This window comes from Haliotis rubra, unplaced genomic scaffold (genome assembly GCF_003918875.1).
Source record: "Haliotis rubra isolate DU_JTF1 unplaced genomic scaffold, ASM391887v1 Scf17, whole genome shotgun sequence".
In the NCBI taxonomy this organism is placed as follows: domain Eukaryota; kingdom Metazoa; phylum Mollusca; class Gastropoda; order Lepetellida; family Haliotidae; genus Haliotis; species Haliotis rubra.
Window position 1 is genome coordinate 1,750,611 of NW_025765669.1, and position 25,860 is coordinate 1,776,470.

Consider the following 25,860-nt stretch of genomic DNA (forward strand, 5'->3'; position numbering starts at 1 on the left):
TAGTTTTAGTCACGATATGGCTGAAATATTGCCGATGTGACTTTAAATCTTAACTCACTCACTTTCAGCAAGCGCAGTTTGTATGTGTATATATATGTGTAAGTATAAAATTATTTGTTACATACATAAATACAAGGTGGTCATTTAAAACAAGGGCCTACCGTCAGTGGATTAAAGGATCCACATTCGGGTCATCGAGACTATTAGGTTATGTCAACATCGGCATAGTATATTACCCATCAAAAGTTTAGACTCATTAGCGTAAATGTAGCCACTTACTTCAGTCAACATTTCTAAACTACATTTTGTAAAATATTCCATACTGTTTAAAGGTACTGTTTACACATGAACTGATGTATTGTAAAACAAATTCGTAACACTGAAAAGATAATTGTCATGAGTTCAATAAATGATGAAATTCAGTGAAAATTGGTGAATTCTTAACAAAACTTTACATCAAAACGCAGCTGTTCACATGCACGATATTTGCAAATGCTTTTCAGCAATTTGATGCATGATCCTCGTGCATTCATCTACATAAGGTTTGCAGTTGGTTCACCAAAGTTAGTGGAGAAATTCATTTTCGATGTAACCATATATATATACACACATAACATATAGTGATTGCTTTAAGTGAGTCTAAACTTTTGATGGGTAGTATATTTCCATATTGAGATTGGAATACATAGGCTTCTAGCGCCAAACTGTTTGCGTCAGTTAAACGTTATAGAACGGGGAACACATGTAACTGCGTTAGTGAGTGAGAAGACAAATTGGTCTCCCACATTCACATAACTGTGAAAAGTGTGAATAAAAAGGAGGAAGACAAGTGTGAATTAATCAATACATACTCTTTATTAACTCGTATCAAATCGTATATCGATAAAAGAGAATGCCATTATTGCATGACTTCTTTCTTAAAACGATCGTGGAACTTCTACTGTCTATAAAACATGAAAGTTTCGATCGTCTTAGTGCTTCGAACGCTTTGCGAAAACAGGTGCCCGTGTAGATATTTATCAACTGCATGGAGACTGTTCATTTTTCTGCATAATTCTTTTTTTTTTTTCACATTTTTTTTCTTCACTTCACTTGGATACACTTTGTATGAAACAATTTTTCTGCATAATTGCTTTATTAAAGCAATACGTTAGGCGATAGCGTAGCCAAGTGGTTAAAGCGTCGCTTGATTCCCCACATGGTACAATGTGTGAAGCCGATTTCTGCTCCCCCGCCTTGATATTGCTGGAATATTGCTAAAAGCGGCGTAAAACTTAACTCACTCACTAAAGCAATAAGTATATGTTCAACGTTGGAACCTCTAACGTGCGGTATAAGGACAATGTTGAGTTGTGACTTGTATCAATTATATATATTTTGGGACTAATTATGTTAACACCACAAGATGATACACCTAACACGGGATCTGATCTGAGTTTAAGATTGATCGGAACACATGCAAGTGCTTTTTAAGTCCTAGTATGTTCCTAATTTATGAACAAAATAATAAAATCGATAATTTGTACGAGAATTACCTGAATGATACAGGTATTAAAGTAGATAAACCAATGCCTTTCTTAACATTTAACTTTCAGTAAGTTTGTAGGGCTTTGATACTTTCATGATGATCGATATCTTGCATTCAGAGCGGTGGGGTAGACCGGTGGCTAAAGCGTTCGCTCGTCACGACGAACGCCCGTGTTCGATTTCCATATGGGTACATTGTGTGAAGCCCATTTCTAGTGTCCCCCGCAGTGATATTGCTGGAATATGGCTAAAAGCGGCGTAAAGCTAAACTCACTCACTCTTGCATTTACCTTTATCAGGAAACTTAGGAAATGAATGATGTCAAAATATATACCACGAAGAAAGATGGGTACAAAGCTGAAGGCATCTATTGCAACAAGAAGTTTTCTATCCATAAAAAAGTGTTCCTCTTCATAAATGCCACTTAAAGAAGGGTAAAAAGATGTAGATAAAACACATGTTTCACATACTGGGACAGTATTTACAATTACTCACAAACATGAACACAGAACGAGCGACCCAATACTAGAGAACTAGTGAGATAGATGTTTGTATCTCATTTACGTAACTGTCTATTTGAAATGCCTTTAAATGACTTCATCTGCAATAACTGACAAATTGGTACCTGTATAGAAATTCCTTCACTAAAATGCGCCAGTCGTTTGAAATTCAGCATCACAATATATGTATTTACAAAACAATACATACACAAGAAACTTAGTTAAGCACCCCCTGACATATCTCACGATTGAATGAGCCCCGATCTTAACCCTTTGGAGCATATCTGTGATATGACTGGTCGTCGTGTGCAACAAAGGGATCCTCCTGTACAGAACCTGGCCCAATTGGAAGCTGCTTTACATGAGAAATGACGTTGACTGCGCCTTCAGAGGACCAGGGGGTATGAGGAGGAGAGTGTTGGCTGTCATTTACATTCGGTATTGATCTTGAATCGTGTAAGACACGCAAAATGACATTTTGAATATGCACATTCACAAAGGCATTTTTTAAAATGAAAATCAGTGTTTTTTAAAATGAGCAATTATCATCATAAAATGAACAAGGATTCCAATCATTTTGTCGTTTTTATGAGTCAAAGGAACATACGGGTTAGCAAGGCTCATGGCTTTCCATGTGTTCACCACGAGCGGTTTTATGTACGTGTTGAAAACCTGATAGTATCATTGCAAAAATATAGGGTGTGCTTAATAAGGTTCTTTGCGTTTTCTTGAATACGCTTCCTTAATAGAATAGATGTAAACCTTTAACATCATCAATTATTTACAGTCTATAAATTTATACCTGTTGTAAAGCATTTGAGACTACATGGTTGATTACCCAGGTAAAGTATATCAATCCATTATTATACTTGAACCCTGAACTATTGGTCATCGTGATTCCGTTTCGATGATTCCATCTCGCCTGTCGCTTATTCAGAATTCGCCTTCTTTCACACTGTGAGAGCGATTTTAAAATAACAATACCGTGCTGATTGAAGTTGTTGTTGCGTATGGATCCAAGGTAGTTATCGTTACAATGGATGTAGCGCCCTGCATTATCGAGGATGTCAGAGATTGTCTCACTTCTTCAGTTTGCCAAGAACGGCCTTCTCCAGCCCGAGACACGGAGATTCCACTAGGACACATATAAAGAAGGACAAGGCATAGGACACGATGAATGTTCCCAGGAAGTGATAACTCTGTCGAGAAAAGAAAACATTTGAGAACAAAATACACTCTAACGCATAAATCATTCACACAGACACTTGCATAAAGTATTTCGTTAATCAATACTATTAATCACTATAACCTTTCGCTTTGTTTGTTATTTTGCGCATGAATCAAGTAATTATAGCATGTGTACCAAATCAGTTGGTAGACAATTTCCCATGTTGTTGAGGTACCATTTGACATTTATCTAATTCCCCAAGACAGACCATTCGATCTTGTTTTGGCAACCAGCATAGAGCTTGGAAACTATCGTTCAATAGTTTGATTTCGTTGTCAGATAATTGACATAGTTGGCAATATTGTGGTAAAGTAAGACTCATATGGTATCTACTTTCAAGCAGACCCGTGAAGATTCGGTTTAGAATTGATCTGGAGCATCCCATGCTTTTCATAAGAGGCGGCTAACGGGATCGGGTTGCCAGGCTCACCGACTGGGTCAACATTTGTCATCGTATCCAAGATGCAAAGATCGATGCGCTTGCTGTTGATCACTGGATTGTCTGGTCCAGACTCGATTATGTTCAGACCGCCGCCATATAGCTTAGTTATCGCTGAGTGCGAAGTTAAACAACAACTAACTATGTATACGTACCACATAAGGAATATCAGCATATCTCAGAGACCTCACAGAGAACTCGGTGTATGAGAGAAGTACTGGGTGGACGAGATAGGCCCCGTACGTCAATCTACCCAGTGGGATCCAAGCAGACCAGGACAAGAGACTATTTACGAAACCTTCAACAAGCAAAGCATACACGTGGTGCATAACTTATTTGATAGATGACTAAATATACATCACCTATTGAATAGATGTCATTGACTAAATATACTTCATTTATTTAATGCATGGTTGAGCAATATATCATCAACTGAATGCACGATTTAGCAGGTCATCTTCTACTCAGTGCATGATTAATTAAATCAAATGAGGTGGCTATTCGCAATAGCATATCGATACTTCAAGATCCCACCCTCGATTATGCTAAATGCACAACTATGTTGTTGACCTAAACATACAATGCATATGAAGATTGATATCTAAATGACACTTGAAATAAACGTCCATTTGGGGTATAACCCTTTATATGACCGAGGACACAAACAGCCCAGACCCAACAGGGGCATGTACAGAACCCTCAATCACCACTCAATCTTACCCACAGGGGGCATGTACAGAACCCTCCCCATCATCCCTTGTGCAGCACACAAGTATGACCCAGGGCACAACAATCACCACCCACACAAACAGCCCAGACCCCACAGGGGCATGTGCAGAACCCTCCCCCGAATCTTACCCCCATCATCCCTTGTGCAGCACACAAGTATGACCCAGGGCACAACAATCACCACCCACACAAACAGCCCAGACCCCACAGGGGCATGTACAGAACCCTTCCACCCAATCTTACCCCCATTCCTTGTGCAGTACACAAGGGCACAACACACAAGGACCCCAGGATGTGTACTGTGTTTCTACTTTCTATTTCTCCACGATGATTTACACCATGGTCTGTGCAGCACACTAGAATCACCCTGGACACAACAATCACCACCCTCACACATGGATGTGTACTGTGTTTCTACTCAAAGACTCTATTTCTCCACGATCATTTACACCATGGTCTGTGCAGCACACTAGAATCACCCTGGACACAACAATCACCACCCTCACATATGGATGTGTACTGTGTTTCTACTCTCTATTTCTCCACGATGATTTACACCATGGTCTGTGCAGCACACTAGAATCACCCTGGACACAACAATCACCACCCACACACATGGATGTGTACTGTGTTTCTACTCTCTATTTCTCCACGATGATTTACACCATGGTCTGTGCAGCACACTAGAATCACCCTGGACACAACAATCACCACCCACACACATGGATGTGTACTGTGTTTCTACTCTCTATTTCTCCACGATCATTTACACCATGGTCTGTGCAGCACACTAGAATCACCCTGGACACAAACACCTCATCCATAAATGTACATGGAGGTGTCCTGTCTTCAGACAGAATCTCTCAACGATCTCTCACCCCCATGTCCTGTGCAGCACACTAGTATCACCCAGGACACAAACACCCCCCACAGTGGTCTGTACAGGGTCTCGTGTACAATCCGTGTATCCACGTCCCATGGAGTTTGACCCTCGCCGAAGTCATCGTACGTCACATAGGTACACAATAACCCTACGGCGAGAACCACCTGCCATCCAAGCACCAGAACATACTGAAACACAAGTAAAACATGAGTGTAAGGATGACTTTCAGACCTGTTCGGTTTCATCTGAAAGACGCATACGTCAACACTAACCCTTACCGACCTTTCGTTTCATCAGGTTTCGTTCAACACTGATTTCCAATGATCCATTTACATATGGAATCATTTTCGGATGACAATCGAAACTCGCGGTTCTGTGGCGTTGACGTTATAGTTACTGCTCAAATGAAGTTAAGGAACAATCCAAATTTTCTTGTGATTTTAGTTAATATGTCATGTCATGTGTTATTTTACAATATGTGAGTAGCATACAGTTCTGTGTATGTAATCTGTCTAAATGTCTAAAACCTACGCTTGTTGTTTAAACCAACTCGAATACTAAATACTTAAACCCAAGTAAACATTTGAAACAAGAGTACCAAGTGAATGCCTTCGATTAGTAAGGCCTATTCCCGTGAAGATCCGGATATGAATTGATTTTCAGCAACCCTTGCTTGTCGTAAGGGTGGAATAACAGGAACCGGATGCCCAGGCTCTTTGACATGAGTTGACAAATGTCACCGTATCCCAACTACGTACGTAGATGCTCACAGTGTCAATCAGTGGATTGGACCCGTGAAGATCCGGGTTAGAATTGGCTCTTCAGCAACCCATGCTTGTCGTCAGAGGCGACTAACGGGATCGGGGGAGTAAGACTTGGTGGACACATGACATCATATCTCAATTGCGTAGATCGATGCTTATGCTGTTGATCATGGACTTGTCTGGTCCAGACTCAATTATTTACAGATCGCTGCCATATATCTGGAATATTGCTGAGTGCTGTGTTAAACAACCAACCAACCAACCATGCTTGTCCCAGATAACGGGAATCGGATGTTCAGGTTCCCTGACGTGAGTTGACACAAGTCATCGTATCGATGCTCATAGTGTCAGTCACTGGATTGTCCGCTCCAGACTGGAATATTTACAGACCGCCGTAAATAAAGCTGGAATATTGCTGAGTGCGACGTTTTAAACAAAAAACAACCAAAGCAGATCCTAGGTGCAGCAGTTAACATAGGCTCGCTTACTCTTGGTATCCTGATATGACCCTTGGTCCTCTGTAAGATGGCTCCAAGGACCATGCCGACAGCAAACACGCCCACGCGGCACCAGGGTAAGGGGTAGATCTTGTCCATGGAGTCACCATTACCCCTACATAAAATTAGTTTAAAGCAATCATAAACAGTATTTCAGTAATATCACAGAGTGAAAGCTTGTTGGATTGAAGGCCCAAATATATCAGATCTTAGACTTAAACCAATACGAACATGGGCATGTGCTGACGGGCGTCAAAACATAATTTGAGCATACTATGAAAGCTTTCTGAAGAACCTAAGGGACGCGACTGTGCCTGGGTCGACTGTCCCATCTGTGCCCTCTTACCTTCTTTAAGATGACGTTATAACGTCATTTGGCTATTACTTGCAGGTTGTTTATAAGGATAAAACATAATGACTGTATGTAGAAAAAAGGAAATACTCACACAAACTGGGTGGCACCTCCATACTTCCATTCCAAGTAACCGTAGCTTCCAATATGGACCGCTCCGAAGAGACACATGACACTGTATCCAAGCCAGCGAATCCTGAGATGAGAAAGCAAGTACAAATACTACACATATATATTCTTTACGTTTGAAAGGTATCCAGCTTAAACACTTTGATTTGAAAAGATTTTCGATATGTATTCAGAACCTAACATATAAAGCCTTGTGATGTAAGCGTTCGTTCCACCGAAAACTCCAGTTCGATTTCCCATCTGAGAAGCCCTCTTTTCGTATCCGCATTCTGATATCGTCATAATGTTTCTAAAATCAAGCCATACTTAACGATTTCACGCATTATAATGTTCCATGTTATGGAGGCGTTTCGATAGCCAAGTGTGTACAGCGTTCGCTCGTCATGCTGAAGGCCCTGGTTTATTTCCCAACATAGGTAGAATGTGTGAGCTCATTTCTGGAGACCTTCATCCTGATATTACGGAATCAGTGCTCAAAGCGGTGTGGAACCTTACTCACTCTCTCAGTCAAACCTCAATACAATGATAAGACCTTACCCAAATGCAATAGGCAGTAAGGCAAGAGGAGCGATCATATAGAACTGCATATCCGCCGCCAGAAACCAGGAAGCAGGGAAACACTGAAACGACACGTGTGTCTTTGTGGGGATCTTGATGTACTTTGTTAAATATCAACAATAACTATAACACAATAAAGTAACACTACACGTTCGTAAGTGTTTTTTACGAACATCATCACTTTTTGACTCGTGGACGCATTCTTAATTGTTCCTACACTCTGGTTTGGAGAGGTTATGAATCAGCTGTTCAAAGACCATCTTTACTTGCATGTCCAGTGCAGATTATCCAGTTACCATTGTTACAGTAAATCGAATTCCTTAGAGTGTCATCGACTTGGTTGTTATAACACTGGAATGAAATTATTTTGTAGAATAATCTGTTTATATTTACATAAATTGCAAATGATATCAATATTATTAAGGTGGGTATTTTTTTTATCTAGGTTTTCCTTGTTCTTACTATATTACGTTCAGTGGCAAATATTGTTCATCTGTTTATTAAAATTAAAAACATTGAATTCCTATAATTGTATACATGTACATTATGCTTATGCAGGACAATGATATTTTGGAGTTACCATTTCTTTAAAGCTGTAGAAATTATTAATATAAAGTATGTTAGTCCACCAGTTGTCTCGACAGTTGTCCCTTTCCAAAAGGATCTTGGATTCAGCAACTGGTCCTTGAATAAGATGACCCAGCAGTCCGCTGTAGAACAGGATGATGAACATATATACTGGAGTTAATCTGTGGAAATATAACGGGAATACAAATTAGACATTAGACGTTGTCTTGAACATTGCAGGCAAGAGTCAGTACTTGACGTACGCTAAATAGCCCTAACTTAATTAGAGGGAAGCTCTATGTATGTAAAGTATAAGACAGCAACTGATTGACAAGGTTTAATGGCAACCACAGGACCACATGGCCACAGGGTCACTTTTCCAACTTTCAGTTGCCATACTAGTTGCCCAGTCGTGTAAGGCACCGCTATTCTCTGTGGAGAATTGCGTCCCTTGGGCGTGCCAGAAACCTATGATCCCGGTTCTCATTGGCTACGTTACCAGGTTTGTCATTACCATGCTCGTGGTTTCAAGCATGTGCTTTTAGTATTGTATTTATAGTATCATGCATGTGCTCTCAGTATTGTCTATGTAGGTTCATGTATGTGCTCTCAGTATTGTCTATGTAGGTTCATGTATGTGCTCTCTCTTGTATTATTGTATTTCCCCTCACCTCCACCATCGGTGGATGTAGTAGATGACCATCTGTCTGGCTGTAGGCTTCCCTCTGGCGGACTTCTCACACTCCCTCAGGAACAAGAAGGTCAACAAGCAGCCGCTGAATACATGATTTACAATAAGTAATAACTCATCCATTAAGTGTGATTAGTGAAGTAAGAATGGGAGTTAAAATACTTTTAAAATAAAATACATGAACACAGAAACCTGTGTGAATTTACCTGAGTACAAAGAATGTGTCCACCGCCAGAGTTCCATTGACAAGAAACTGCATTGTGAACCGCCTCATCCAGTTGGCATAGTCGAGCTTGTTTTCCCCTGCAAACAAACAGGACATAATAGCTACATTCATCGTATGATATTTAGCAATACTGTAATGCCCATGTTTTACGACACCCCCAGTGTATTTTGGTTCAGAACATGACATAAAGTATATACTGCATATGTATGATCAATACAATTTCCTCAACTGGAGTCCTTGTGTGTCTTTATCCTTACTTATTACTTCACAGCTTCGATACAACCGGTGTTTTCGATGGTCTCCAACAACAGGTATATCGACACATACCGAACTAATATAATTATTATGGACCGTGAATAACTTTGGAATTTGTATATACATTATGCTTAGTTTTCACTTCAGAAGAAACCGCAAACTATGAATCTTTTCGTTCATTATACATGTACAGTGGGCTCCGCCTTGAGCCGGTATTTCCAGTGGTTATGGGAAATGTTCTATTATGTATCTGTATCCAATTTCTGACGTAATCGCTATTAAAGTCACATTAACGCTCGTTTGTTTGTTGTGCACTGAGCAATATTCCAACAATATGGCGGCGGTCTGTAAATCTGGAGTCTTAATCGGACAAACAGTGATTAAACATCGATCTGCGCGATTTAGGGATAAGATGACATGTATCGACCAAGTCAGCAATCCTGACCAGCCGATCCCATTAGTCGCCTCGTACGACAAGCATCGGTTGCTGAAGACTAATTCTAATCCGGATCTTCGTGGGTTAACGCACATGTGCTCAAGCTGTCCCAAGTCATGGAGTGTCCGAGGATGACCCAGGCCATACTGAGTACCCGGATGCCATGGATACAGCCCAGGTTTCCATCCCCTGTCCTGGTACTGAGGATCTTCTCCGTGTTCCTGCTGATGGAGAACGACAGCAGGAGTTGACGACCCAAACCTGTCAAATACAACACAGTAAACAAAGTCACAGGAAATGAAAGAAGTAGAGCCTTATTATGATGTAGTATTATCAGTGAGTGGGACATTTCCTATTAAGTAACGCATTACACATGCAAACGACATGATGTTATCTCTAATAGCTCGTAGCCTACTGTTTACAAGTTGACCTGACTTTATTGTTTTTTATTTAATTTTATCTGGACAATATATCAATCCTTGCCGTTATATCGTGGAAATATAGCGAACAAACTCGTTATATTGCATATGAACAAGGCAACTGATTGAAGATATACAATTATATTAAATGAAGATTCAGATAAAACAAACAAGGCAAATTACACCTACACAATATATTCTGTTACATATTGAATGTATACTCCTCTCAAAAATTTAAGCAACAATTACTTTCAGTGTTATATCTTTTATCAATCTCGATAGCGATTTTTGCCGACATGTTACTGAAAGGTAAATATTCAAAGAATGCATAACCTTTAGTGACTGTCAAATTCATTTATCTGATAACATTGACAACATCACCCGAACACAACCACCCTCAGAAACAACATGCAAAATGTGTGGCATGGATGTGCTCCACTCTTCACACATGCACCCTGATCGGTGTAAACCTACCTGTAATCATTCCTCTGGTACAACAAGCGGGTCCTAACTTCATTTTTTTATGGATGATAATGCCCGTCCATGGATGATAATGCCTGAGAAAGAGTTGTTAGCGATGTTGTTTAGATCAACAACATCATACATATGGACTGACCTGCAAGGTCACTTGATCTAAATCCCATTGAACATGCTTGGGACATTATTGGAAGTTGTGTTTACGGTCTCCATGTTCATCCCCAGAATCTGGATGACCTTGAGCAGGCGTTACAGAGAGAATGGCAGAACATTCCACAACAGCAACTCTAAAGGCTCATTTGGTCAATGCAAAGACGTGTAGAAGCTTGCATTTGTGCTCATGGTGGTCATTCTTGTTACTGAACAGTGCTTCACTGTCCAAAACTGACTTGAAACTTAATGTTAACATTTTGCAGCACATTTTGCACGACTGTTTCACGGGTACATGCTTTTGGTGATTTGTAATTCTATTATTGCTCAATACCATTTCATTTCATTTTGTTAATCGTGTGTAAATATGTTTCACCTTTCTATTGCATCATTCAATGATTTGCAATTTCAATAAATGAAAATGTGATGAGACTTTTTGTGAGTAGTATACCAACCACTGGTTTCCTTTTGTCGTGCATGGAAGATCTTCTCCATTCTAATTCTTGGTAATCCATCAGATGCGTGACTGATCTCCTTTTCATGTAGACTATCATTGTCGATGACGTAGGCTTCGTTATTTAATGCACCGCTGTCGTTGCTGCCATCGACTTTGTCGTTATATTTCTGTCTGTGGCGCTCAGCCTCGGCAGTAATGATGTCATAGAGTGTCCCAACAAGAGATACAGCGATCACAAGACAGATGACGAATCTGATGACAGATGACGAATCTAATAGAAGATGACAAATCTAATGAGAGTGAGTGAGTGATTTGGGGTTTACGCTGCTTTTGCAATATTCCAGCAATGTCACGGCGGGGGACACCGGGAATGGGCTTCACACATTATGCCCCTGTGGAGAATCGAACCCGGGTCTTCGACGTGACGAGCGAACGCCTGAACCAATAAGCTACCCCAGCACCCCGAATCTAATGAGAGATGACGAATCTAATGTCAGATGACCAATCAAATGTCAGATGTCAAATCTAATGACAAATGACGTATCTGAAGAAAATTGACGAATCAAATCACAAATGATGAATCTAATGACAAATGACAAAACTAATGAGAGATGACGAATCTAACGACATTTGACGAATCTAATGACAACTGACGAATCTAATGACATATCATACAGACAGGAACGCTTGAACGTGTTTACGAGAATGGATGAGAAAACGATGTGAGTGGAGTACATTTAGTCAGCACAGGATGGGCCGTCAAAGAGCCAGTGTGGTAACCCAAATAATCCTGCCCAAAGCTCGGTTTTGATTTACCGCATGAGTTAAAAGTGTAAAGCCGAAGTGTCCACTGTCTTGATATTAGGGATTTATTGCTAAAAGATGTGTGAATCCATATATATACTTCGACGATCACCAGAAACAGTCAACAACCAAGCTCTATATTTATGTGCCACCATATCGAGAGAGTAAGATTCACAGCTTGGTTTCCTGTGTATGCTGCGATGGCGCTACGAGGACCTAGGCTATGACTCCATAATGGCTGTTTCCACTAGAAAAGCAAACATGGCGGACATGCCATGTATTTACTTCAGAAAATAACCAAAACTGGTGATTCTGATGTTTATTCCTTAGCATTTGAATCGGTATTGCAACAATGTGACTTTTTATAGGGCTATATATAAACAATGACACCCGAGACAGCATTAAGATTGAGAACACCGATATGTGTGTTACTATTTCGTGCCAGCCTGCTATTGTCACGATATTGTATACCTAATACATGGAAGCGAACGACCACATGAATAAATTACCGTTCGCTTTAATGATTTCACTGACAATTTTCACCCATTGTTATCTACTGGAAATACATTGAAGGCCCACTGAACTACAACACCACTTTTGGCCTGTATGATGATGTAAGATCGTTGGGTCATTTACTGGTTCTGATATTCGGCCACTGCAATATCTTCATCTGAAATCCGTTTATTCTTCACTTGTCTTCTCACTACATTATGAAACTAATAATTATTTTAAGCATGATAATATGGGTACATAGATTTGACCAACTCATTGATTGTATAATCTGATATCAGCAATTATTTAGCCATTCAACACATAGGTTATATTCTGCAGTGAACATCTAGGTCTACATCTATACTTTACCAGCACTGCATGTATCTATAGTTAAACATACAATCAGTGATCTGGCTTTGAATTTAGGAGAATACGGCCTGAAACTGTTAACCAATTTTGCATTGTAATTTCAGATCAGGTTCAAAACTCTATTCAATTTCATTGGTACAAAATGAAAATTTCTTAGATGTCTGATTAAAATGGAGATATTGAACATAATGACAAAATTATATGTATTAGTTGTTTTTCTTCAATTTGTTTGGTGGTTATTGTTACTTGTTATTTGCATGTTTATTCCTCAATAATACATTATTGAATATTGATAACAAATTATAGATATTTTTTACTTTGGGGGTTAAAAAAAGATATAACTAGATGTAACATATGGGCACAGCTACAGAAGAATGGGAACGTTATCAATTTTATTTCCTGTTTTGTGATTTTCCTGTTTCGTGATGTATTCAGTAAGTAATATACCAATGGTGTGATTTGTATTAAAATGTCTCTATAACCTCAGACTGAAGTTGCGAGACAATGCCCTTTGTTATATTTTGCATGAAATCATCCTTCAGAAAAAAATTAAATGTTATGTTCGAATGATAAACAACATTGAAGCAAATTAATTAAAAATAGCGAATATTGCCTCTTTATCGTTATTTCATTAGTCCTAAAACAAGCACCGTTTTCAAAATAAATCAATTGTTTTTCTAACGTAATCTATTTTATGATGAATTTCGTAATTGAGTGAGTAAACAACGCCTTTTCATATTAATAAAATACAGAGGCCAAATATTAGAACTAATGACTACTCCTACCATCGAACAACATTATAACGGATCAAAAGAAGTATTTACTAGTTATTAATTTTCGCGTTCGATATATTTCTGATATATATCAATAGGGAAAATGAGCCATAATCGTTGGAATGAAAAACTAATGATGCGAACAATATTTCACAAGTGTGATCGTTCAATGTAGAAAGTATATAATATCGTGATATTAACGCACATATCGTTCTTGTAAATGGATCTTGTGTCATTGTTACATTTCGCCTTTGTTTCGACAGATTAGATATATTTCTTTTCGCTAAAAGTAACAATTGACATATACACCACATTCTCATGACATATACCCTGCTGCAATACTGATGAGGATGCTGAGAAAAATACACACACATTCTTGGGTTTTATATAGTAAATGCATCTTGTGTCAGCCAGGTATGTTTGGCTAGCGGAGGCCGCCATAGAGCAGTCATTCATCGATTGCCTGGTTCAGTGTCGCTCTCGCGCTGCATACCCTGTAAACCAGATTTGTGAGGTTCCTTGTTCACTCATGGTATGCACAGGTTGGTTTGGAATGATCTAATATTGATCAATACTGTCAGACAAATCATATTTCATGTTTTAGTTTTACGTACACTGCAGCCACAGCCGTGCCGTCTTCCTTCCAGTCAGAGAGCCTTGTGAAGTACGCAGTGATAAGAGAAACACCAGTGATATTCTTTACCACTGAAAAAATGCAATCCATGATATGCAAACAAATGCGTGTTTGGTGTTTTTCTTTGACTTGTCCTAAGTAACATTAAAGTACATTTTCTTAGGACGCTTTGGACTGAGGCACGAGTGCGGTTTCTTCTCACATAGGTCCGACTCACCGTGCCAAACTAAAATACTGCCCAAAGAGACTTACTTCTCGCCTAAAACTCACACGCCGCAATATTAAAAAATACTGACCCAAAGGCTTTCTTTTAATATAAACTCATACGCCGTGGTATACTTAAATACTGCCCAAAGAGGGTTTCTTCTCATTAAAACTGCCTAAAGGCTCTCTTCTTCAAGATACATTACTCCGACACGTCGTGATGTACTAAAATACTGCCTAAAGAGGCTCTCTTCTCATCTATAACTGACTCCTTGTGATATACTAAAATGCAGTCCAAAGAGGCTCTCTTCGATCTCACATAAATCCGACCCGTCGTGTTATTTTAAAATACTGCCGAAGGAGGCTCCCTTCTCACCTACAACTGAGACGTAGTGATACACTAGAATACTATCTAAAGAGGCTCTTTCCTCACCTATAACTGACTCCTCGTGAAATACTAAAATACAGCCCAAAGAGGCTCTCTTCTCACCTGAAACTGACACGTCAGGATACACTTAAATACAGCCAAAGGAGGCTCTCTTCTCACCTAAAACTGATTCCTCGTGATACACTTAAATACAGCCCAAAGAGACTCTCTTCTCGCCTAAAACTGACTCGCCGGGATACACTTAAATACTGCCGGAGGAGGCTCTCTTCTCACCTAAAACTGATTCCTCGTGATACACATAAATCCTGTCCCAAGATTCTTTTTTTCACATAAAACTGACTCATCGTGATATAATAAAATACTGAGACTTTAAGTGGCCAGGTTGATTCCGTTGTGGTTTGTGTGTCAAGCTTTTGGATATTTCAGAGTATCACAGGCACAAAATATATGAGTCTAATAACTGACTTTCTTATCTCTTTGTAAATAGCGGCTTTCAGCGTTCGCTTACACATTTATGTATATCATACGGGGAGAGGTAAAAGTCCATTTAGCGTGACATAAATATGTCGTATGATATTTAATCATGCAATATATTTAAACAACTGGGTAAAGGTTACGTACAGTTTGTGGCGGCGTCAGTCACTGCGCTGTTATTACAGGACGCAGGAAGACAAAGGTCCCACTGAATTATCGGCTGACCAGCCTGACGAAAACGAAGCACATCCATCCATCATGGCTTACAAATATCACAAGGTTAATGAACAGAACCTTGATGTAATGATAGTTAATAAAAGAGGCATTAACATTTATGAATGTATCCACTGTGGTTAGACAGCGTACATAATAAAGTCTTGTGTGAATTCATGTTTCTGACGTCTTTGTAAAAATTACCTTCTTTGTGGAGAATGAAATTTGGATCGTCTAATTTTGGATCAGTGATGTCACTAAATCACATTTCGAAGGAATACTTACTGAGAAGGGCATCTTTCCATTTGTTAGGTTGCTGATTGATGACGGCATGGTGAAGACGAAGTGGCAGTAGTTGCCCTTGATTACCCGATCAGAACCAGCGCTCCGGTTAGCTACGGGGTGGGACACACGTAGACATTCGTCGTAGTTACCCAAAAACGTCGACGCCCCTTGGAGAATGCTTCTGCCAGGCTTGCCTGAGGCATCCAACACTACAAGAAATCATTTGCTTTCATACGCACATGGGAAGCGTTACGCGTCACGATCGTTTACTCTATATTTCCGGTTAAAATATATTTTTTAAATAAAAGCATATTCTGTGTTAGGTTTGTGCGTTGTGCGTTGATAAATATGTGTGGTATACCTCAGTCCAAAGAAATCTACAGTGGTTTTGTTTCAGTGTTTCTGGATGGTTTATCTTATTTATGTATCCACATTTGATCAATGTCATTGAAATGCGTGTGAAATGCGACACTTTTATTTGATGCATTTCTTATCTTTACAGACAAAGAAACCCCACTAACTTTCAAGTTACAGAAAAGTGAATGACATGACAACCAAATTAGCAGAATCTGTCCACTCATAAGAGCTATCCTTTTGGTCATATTGATTTTTTAACCAAAGTTCCTGTGAAATCCAGATCGTGTTTACTTTTTTGCAGTCGCAAAACAAGTGATCAGTCGTTCCTAGTTTTGAAAAGGAAAAGCTGACCATGGTAAAGTTAGATTCCTCCCACTTTGTCGTTCAGATACAGGCATACCTACGATCTGATCTCGTTCAATAATTGTCCAATAAAGTTGACTTGAGTTTGCATGTGTTTGCGTCACCAGTGGGGCAGGATAGGCTCAATGTTTCGTGAAAACGAATATCTGGATGACTGATGATGATTCATAGACACATGACTCAAAAATAGATACATGGACGGAATTTGGTTTTATTTTGTTACTCTGGATCGTTATGTTTCTACTCCGGGAATATCATTTGAAAGAAATTGGTTACTGGAGCCGTTATTGAACAAATATTTATAAAACACATGTGAACATTCTGATGCAAATATCTGATTTGAATGCAAAACATTTTTGTTTAAGATTGAAAACAGGTAGAAGATGAACTCATATATTGTGCTTAGGGTGTTTGTCAGACTCACTTTGCAAGGCCCACACCTGACCCTGTCCCACGCCCTTGAGATAGGCGCTGACGTCAGCTGTACATCGGTCCTCGCTCTCAAGACCCTCTGGACTCAGGAAATACTGTACCTCTGAGAACACCTCCTCCAGTGTCGACAGCAACGTTTGAAACTGTGTCTCTCCGCCGTTATCTAATAAACTTGACACATCACTGACTCCCACTGCGGCCATCAACAGAGAAGCAGTCTGAGGGTTGCGAAAGAGTGTTTGGATTATAGTACCTGGACGATCTGAAGTGGAAGAATCAACTCTTCTCCTCACCCGCTTCTGGCTTTGCTTTGGGACCACCAAATTATCTGTAGATCCTGAGGTTGCAGATCCTTGGTGCTCAGGTACATTCTGCGCTGCAACTTGATCTACTGGAAGGATGGCTGGCATCTGTTCATATTTGTAATTCGGATTGTGGTCCCATGAACACGTTGCAGGAAGAAGAAACACGATTGATATTGATACCAAGTACATAGAACAACCCATCTTCAGCCTGACTCGTACCACGTTGGTGAAGGTACGTAGGTGTGAATGTAGTCTCTCATTGAGCGGGTAACGTTCAGGTGTATATAGGCTCAAGATAACGAACGTAAACACCCAGCTGATAACTGGGTCGCTTCACGACGTTACCGTAAAACAGCCAAAACGATGTTGATGAGAAGATGAAACATTATCTTGCGATATTATATAATAATTGACAGAATAATGTAAAACACACAAAGATGATACTTCATAAATATTACGATAGTGACATAATATAGATACAATTCGAGTACTAATAGCTGCTTTTCAGGGATGACCGATATCTCGGGCATATGTCTTGTACAATGTGGTGCAATAGTTAATGACAAGCATATTGCCTTTTATGGTGAAATAACCGCATATGTTTTTTCCTTGTGTGTTAAAGTGCCAGGTAATCTGAGGGTAGGCAAGACATTGTAATACATTGTATTGTACCACATGTGTGTCAGCTCATGTATTACAACACCCGAACAATCCCCAGCTGTCCAAATTTCAGAGTGAATTCTCTTACCCCATGTATAGTAATACGCGATCACCCGCAATACCCAATATGTTACAATACCCGATCATTCGCAATACCCAATATGTGAGAATACCTGTACCCAATATGTTACAAAATTGAACACCGGCGTCTTTCCAAAAATGTTACATTCCACACTATCTGTTACTCGTGACCAATGTACATTAATTTTTACTAGGGATCACTCTAAACTAAATGTTACTGGGGACCTCTGTCTACTGCATTCTCTTCCCACAGAGGTTACTTGTCATATCTTCCTACGAACCTCTGTTCTAATACGGCCATATTTCCCGGTTCTCGTAAAATCCCTAGCGGCAAAAGATCGCAACACGAATTATCTCCCTTCTTTCTATCCAATCAGAACACCTGTTACATCGACTTAGATTCAACTTGACTAACACAAGCAAATGTGAGGTCACAAATATCGCCCATCTGCCGGGGACTTGTGTTGATGTTACACACAAGACGTTTAATGGCTAGCTTGTCCGTTGTCAACGAGGGCGATGGAGACGTTACTGATACGCCATAACACGACTGTGTTCTGTCTAGAAGAAACGTTTGCGCATCGCGCAGGGATTTTCGAAGTATACGGAAATTACCGAGGCTTTGCGAATGATCACTTTTGAAGCAACGTCGCTGATTGCACAACTAAATCTGATTGCCTCCAATCACGAGTCTTGAACTCTCACACCATGAAAGGGCCGTATTAGAACAGAGGTTACGTAGGAAGATATGACAGGAGTAATCTCTGTGGGAAGAGAATGCTGTCCACTGTTGCTAGGGACAAATGTACACTATCTGTTACTATGGACCACTCTACACTATCTGTTACTAGGGTCCACTTTACACTATCTGTCACTAGGGTCCACTCTACACTATCTGTCACTAGGGTCCACTCTACACTATCTGTTACTACGGACCACTGCACTCTATCTGTTACTAGGGACCACTCTGCACTATCTGTTAAAAGGGACGACTCTACATTATCTGTTACTACGGACCACTCTACACTATCTGTTACTAGGGACCACTCTGCACTATCTGTTAAAAGGGACCAATCTACATTATCTGTTACTACGGACAACTCTACACTATCTGTTACTAGGGACCACTCTGCACTATCTGTTAAAAGGGACCACTCTACATTATCTATTACTACGGACCACTCTACACTCTCTGTTACTAGGGACTACTCTGCACTATCTGTCACTAGGGTCCACTCTACATTATCTGTTACTACGGACCACTTTACTCTATCTGTTAAAAGGGACCACTCCACATTATCTGTTACTACGGACCACGCTACACTATATGTTACAAGTGACCACTGTACACTATCTGTTACTAGGGTCCACTCTGCACTATCTCTTAAAAGGGACCACTTTCCATTATCTGTTACTACGGACCACTCTACACTATCTGTTACTAGGGTCCACTCTACATTATCTGTTACTACGGACCACTGTACTCTATCTGTTACTAGGGACCACTCTGCACTATCTTTTAAAAGGGACCACTCTACATTATATGTTACTAGGGTCCACTCTACACTATATGTTACAAGTGACCACTGTACACTATCTGTTAAAAGGGACCACTCGTCATTATTTGTTACTAGGGTCCACAGTACACAATCTGTTAAAATGACCACTCTTCACTATCTGTTACTTGGGACCACTCTACACCATCTGTTGCTAGGAATCACTGTAAACAATGTGTTACAAGGGACCACTATACAGTATCTGTTACAAGGGACCACTGGACAGTATCTGTTACAAGGGACCACTGTACAGTACCTGTTACAAGGGACCACTATACAGTATCTGTTACAAGGGACCACTGGACAGTATCTGTTACAAGGGACGACTGGACAGTATCTGTTACAAGGGATCACTATACAGTATATCTGTTACAAGAGACCACTATACAGTATTTGTTACAAGGGACCACTGGACGGTATCTGTTACTTGGACAGTATCTGTTACAAGGGACCACTATACATTATCTGTTACAAGGGACCACTGGACAGGATACGTTACAAGGGACCACTGTACAGTATCTGTTACAAGGGACCACTATACAGTATCTGTTACAAGAAACCAGTATACAGTATCTGTTACAAGGGACCACTAGACAGTATCTGTTACTTGGGACCACTATACAGTATCTGTTACAGGGGACCACTGGACAGTATCTGTTACAAGGGACCACTGGACAGTATCTGTTAAAAGGTACCACTGGACAGTATCTGTTACAAGGGACCACTATACAGTATCTGTTTCTAGGGACGACTGGACAGTTTCTGTTACAAGGGACCACTGGACAGTATCTGTTAAAAGGTACCACTGGACAGTATCTGTTACAAGGGACCACTATACACTATCTGTTACTAGGGACCACTATACAGTATCTGTTGCAAGGGACCACTGGACAGTATCTGTTAGAAGGGACCACTATACAGTATCTGTTACAAGTGACCACTATACAGTATATCTGTTAGAAGGGACCACTCTACAGTATCTGTTACAAGGGAACACTGGACAGTATGTCTTTTACAAGGGACTACTATACAGTTTCTGTTACAAGGGACCACTGTACGGTATCTGTTACAAGGGACCACTATACAGTATATCTGTTACAAGGGACCACTATACAGTATATGTTACAAGGGACCACTGAACAATATATCTGTTACAAGGGACCACTATACAGTATCTGTTAGAAGGGACCCCTGGACAATATCTGTTACAAGGGACCACTATACAGTATCTGTTACAACGGACCACTGGACTGTATCTGTTACAAGGGACCACTGTACAGTATCTGTTATAAGGGACCACTATACAGTATCTCTTACTAGGGACCCCTATACAGTATCTATTACTAGTGACCACTGTACAGTATGTGTTACTAGGGACCACTGGACAGTATCTGTAACAAGGGACCACTATACAGTATCTGTTACTAGGGACCACTATACAGTATCTGTTACAAGGGACCACTGGACAGTATCTGTTACAAGGGACGACTGGACACTACCTGTTAAAAGGGACCACTATACAGTATCTGTTACTAGGGACCACTGGACAGTATCTGTTACAAGGGATCACTATACAGTATATCTGTTACAAGAGACCACTATACAGTATATGTTACAAGGGAACACTGGACAGTACCTGTTACAAGGGACGACTATACAGTATATGTTACAAGTGACCACTCGACAGTATCTGTGATAACCACCACTATACAGTATCTGTTACAAGGGACCACTGGATAGTATCTGTTACAAGGGACCACTATACAGTATCTGTTACTAGGGACCACTCTACACTACCTGTTACTAAGGACCACTGGACAGTATCTGTTATAAGGGACCACTGGACAGTATCTGCTACAAGGGACCACTAGACAGTATCTGTTACTAGGGACCACTGGATAGTATCTGTTACAAGGGACCACTATACAGTATCTGTTGCAAGGGACCACTATACAGTATCTGTTACAAGGGACCACTGGACAGTATCTCTTACAAGGGACCACTATACAGTATCTGTTACAAGGGACCGCTCTACGGTATCTGTTACTAGGGACGACTCTATACTATCTGTTACTTGGGACCACTGGACTGTATCTATTACAAGGGACCACTGGACAGTATCTGCTACTAGGGACCCATATACAGTATCTGTTACTAGGTACCACTCTACACTATCTGTTACAAGGGACCACTATACAGTATCTGTTAGAAGGGACCACTATACAGTATCTGTTACTTTGGACCACTGGACACTCCCTGTTACAAGGGACCATTATACAGTATCTGTTACTAGGGACGACTATACAGTATCTGTTACTAGGGACGACTGGACAGTATCCGTTACTAGGGACCGCTATAAAGTACCTTTTACTAGTGACCAATGGACAGTATATGTTACAAGGTACCATTATACATTATCTGTTACTAGGGACGACTCTACACTATTTGTTACTAGGGACCACTGGACAATATCTGTTACAAGGGACCACTGGAGAGTATCTGTTACTAGGGACCACTATACAGTATCTGTTACTAGGGACCACTATAAGCTATACAGTATCTGTTACAAGGGACCACTATATAGTATCTGTTACAATGGACCACTATATAGTATCTGTTACTACGGACCACTATACAGTATCTGTTACAAGGGACGAGTGGACACTAACTGTTACAAGGGACCACTATATAGTATGTGTTACAAGGGACCACTATACAGTATCTGTTAGAAGGGACGACTGGACAGTATCTGTTACAAGGGACCACTATACAGTATATGTTACTAGGGACCACTATACAGTATCTGTTACAAGGGACGACTGGACAGTATCTGTTACTAGGGACCACTATACAGTATCTGTCACAAGGTACCACTATACAGTAGCTGTTAGAAGGGACCACTGGACGCTATCTGTTACTAGGGACCACTATACAGTATCTGTTACTAGGGACCACTGGACAGTATCTGTTACAAGGTACCACTGTACAGTATCTGTTACAAGGTACCACTGTACAGTATATGCAACTAGGGATCACTGGACAGTATCTGTTACAAGGGACGAGTATACAGTATCTGTTACAAGGTACCACTATACAGTATCTGTTACAAGGGACCACTATATAGTATGTGTTACAAGGGACCACTATACAGTATCTGTTAGAAGGGACGACTGGACAGTATCTGTTACAAGGGACCACTATACAGTATATGTTACTAGGGACCACTATACAGTATCTGTTACAAGGGACCACTGGACAGTATCTGTTACTAGGGACCACTGTACAGTATCTGTCACAAGGTACCACTATACAGTAGCTGTTAGAAGGGACCACTGGACGCTATCTGTTACTAGGGACCACTATACAGTATCTGTTACTAGGGACCACTGGACAGTATCTGTTACAAGGTACCACTGTACAGTAGCTGTTACAAGGTACCACTGTACAGTATATGCAACTAGGGATCACTGGACAGTATCTGTTACAAGGGACGAGTATACAGTATCTGTTACAAGGTACCACTATACAGTATCTTTTAGAAAGGACAACTGGACACTATCTGTTACAAGGGACCACTGGACGCAATCTGTTACTAGGGACCACAATACAGTATCTGTTACTAGGGACCACTGGACAATATCTGATACAAGGTACCACTGTACAGTATATGCAACAAGGGACCAATGGACACTATCTGTTACAAGGTACCACTGGACAGTATCTGTTACTAGGGACCACTGGACGCTATCTGTTACAAGGTACCACTGGACAGTATCTGTTACTAGGGACCACTGGACGCTATCTGTTACAAGGTACCACTGGACAGTATCTGTTACTAGGGACCACTGGACGCTATCTGTTACAAGGTACCACTGGACAGTATCTGTTACAAGGGACCACTATACATTATCTGTTACTAGGGACCACTGGACGCTATCGGTTACAAGGTACCACTGGACAGTATCTGTTACTGGGGACCACTAGTATTGTACACTATATGTTACTAGGGACCACTGGACACTATCTGTTACTAGGGACCATTGTACACTATATATGTTACAAGAGACCTTTGTACTCTATCTGTTCATATCTTACCACAATCACAGTCAACGACGAAGAATCGTGAAATATTTGTATTTCATTTATTTAGAATAGTCATTGTATGCGAATGGATGAATGCATACATGATCATACGTTAAAATGCATTTATACGCATATTGTAATTCACACATTGGCAAACTAAATGAAAATCAGATTACCAGATCCATTTAAGCGTGTCAAAACAATATCGGACAATTTGAAGGAACTGTATCTTAACGAATACGTGATAGTTCAATGAGTGAGTGAGTGAAGTTTGTTTTACGCTTTTAGCAATAATCCAGCAATATAACGGCAGGGGACACCAGAAAAGGGCTTCACACAGTGTACCCATGCAGGGAATCGAACCCGGGTCTTCTGCACGACAAGCGAACGCTTTAACCACTAGGCTTTTCCCATTGCCTCAGTTCAATGAGTAACCCGTTCATAATGAAAATACCATTTCCTTTGTACATAAATGAGAGCAATAATGACGCTAACATGAATGAACATCAAGGTGTTAATCGTATCGTTTTACAGTGGTCTGTGATCACCTTTATGGGTTCACTCTCTTGTCGTTCTCACTGCTATTGTTAAACACGTCTCAACCATCGTCATCTTTAAATGCATCCCATCCAAATCAGCACAATGTCAGTATTGACATCCGTTCAACTGTGCTAGACCAGAGATGAAGGTCCGTGTTGCTGCCTTTTGACCACCTACCATGAACATCTCGCTCGAGTAACGTTGTTATTAAACAAACTGCCAAGCAAATAGAGTATGGAAAGTATGAAGTGTTCCACTGGCTCAATATGAAGTTGTCAAGAAGTGGCTATTTGATTGTTAAGTACAAAGTATTTCGTACGGGTAGCATTAATGTGTTTGGATCTTATGTTTGAAGTATTCCATGACTATTTATTTTTGGATAAAATCCATTTTCAAAACGTATACTTTCTTTTCCCCTTAAATTCGTATCAACACAAGACCTCAGTAAAGTAATAAACACTTTGCAACAAGTAATGAAGTATGACAATTAATATTGTTATGGCCGCGAAAGGTCTTGGAGGACGATGATACGATGGTACGTAATTCCCCGACCTTTTGTCAAACATTCATTCACTCAACAGTGTATATTAGTCATCCATAGCTGCGATTTGAGAGAGTCACCTTGCAGCGCGAATCTCAGTTCCGTGAGTGAGTGAGTTCAGTTTGACACCGCTTTTAGCAATATTCCAGCAATATCACGGCGTAGGATAGCAGAAATGGGCTTCACACATTGTAACCATGTGGGAATCGAACCCGGGTCGTGACGAGCGAACACTTTAACCATTAGGTTACGCCCCCGCCCCCGCCCCCGCCCCCTCCCTCAGGATGTTGATCACTGGATTGTCTGGTCCAGACTCGATTATTTACCCGATTATTTACAGACCGCCGCCATAATTATATAGATTGGATATTGCTGTCGCTGTTAAATAGTGATGAAACGATATTGCAAAAAGGTGACACACCAATTGCAGCCATCGGAAAAAAACACAACATGCAGGGGCAGATCTAGTATTCACCTGAGGCAAAGTTATGCAAACTACTGAAACTCTAATGGAAACAACTCTTTCACTTGTTAGCACAAAAACCGTTTCTCGTCAATATGGGCGTAATTGTTCGGAATTGAATTGAATTGAATTAAGAATTTTCTCGATTACGAAATCACGTATGAAATGTAGGGTTTCAGGAATATACACTGTACAACATATGTTACTAGGGAGCACTGTACACTATCGGTTACTAGGGAGCACTGTACACTATTGGTTACTAGGGAGCACTGTATCGGTTACTAGGGAGCACTGTACACTATCGGTTACTAGGGAGCACTGTACAATATCGGTTACTATGGACCATTGTACACTATCTGCCACTAGGGAGCACTGTACACTATTGGTTACTAGGGAGCACTGTATCGGTTACTAGGGAGGACTGTACACTATTGGTTACTAGGGAGCACTGTATCGGTTACTAGGGAGCACTGTACACTATCGGTTACTAGGGAGCACTGTACTCTATCCGTTACTAAGGAGCACTGTACACTAGCTGTTACCTTGGACCACAATACAC

General features: G+C 40.4%; 1 protein-coding gene across 1 annotated transcript; it reads right to left on the reverse strand.

Moving 5' to 3' along the window:
- Nucleotides 1-832: 832 nt before the first annotated feature.
- LOC124272424 (nose resistant to fluoxetine protein 6-like) lies at nucleotides 833-17,650 on the reverse strand. The gene is made up of 15 exons (XM_046707591.1): nucleotides 17,065-17,650; nucleotides 15,921-16,129; nucleotides 15,570-15,651; nucleotides 14,337-14,427; nucleotides 11,283-11,536; nucleotides 9,875-10,042; nucleotides 9,071-9,167; nucleotides 8,845-8,949; nucleotides 8,187-8,355; nucleotides 7,586-7,668; nucleotides 7,014-7,115; nucleotides 6,559-6,682; nucleotides 5,302-5,494; nucleotides 3,850-3,992; nucleotides 833-3,226 (listed from the first exon to the last, which is right to left on the reverse strand). The coding sequence occupies exons 1-15, from the start codon at nucleotides 17,576-17,578 to the stop codon at nucleotides 3,107-3,109; spliced, it is 2,454 nt and encodes an 817-aa protein (XP_046563547.1). The 5' UTR covers nucleotides 17,579-17,650; the 3' UTR covers nucleotides 833-3,106.
- Between the last annotated feature and the right edge of the window lie 8,210 nt (nucleotides 17,651-25,860).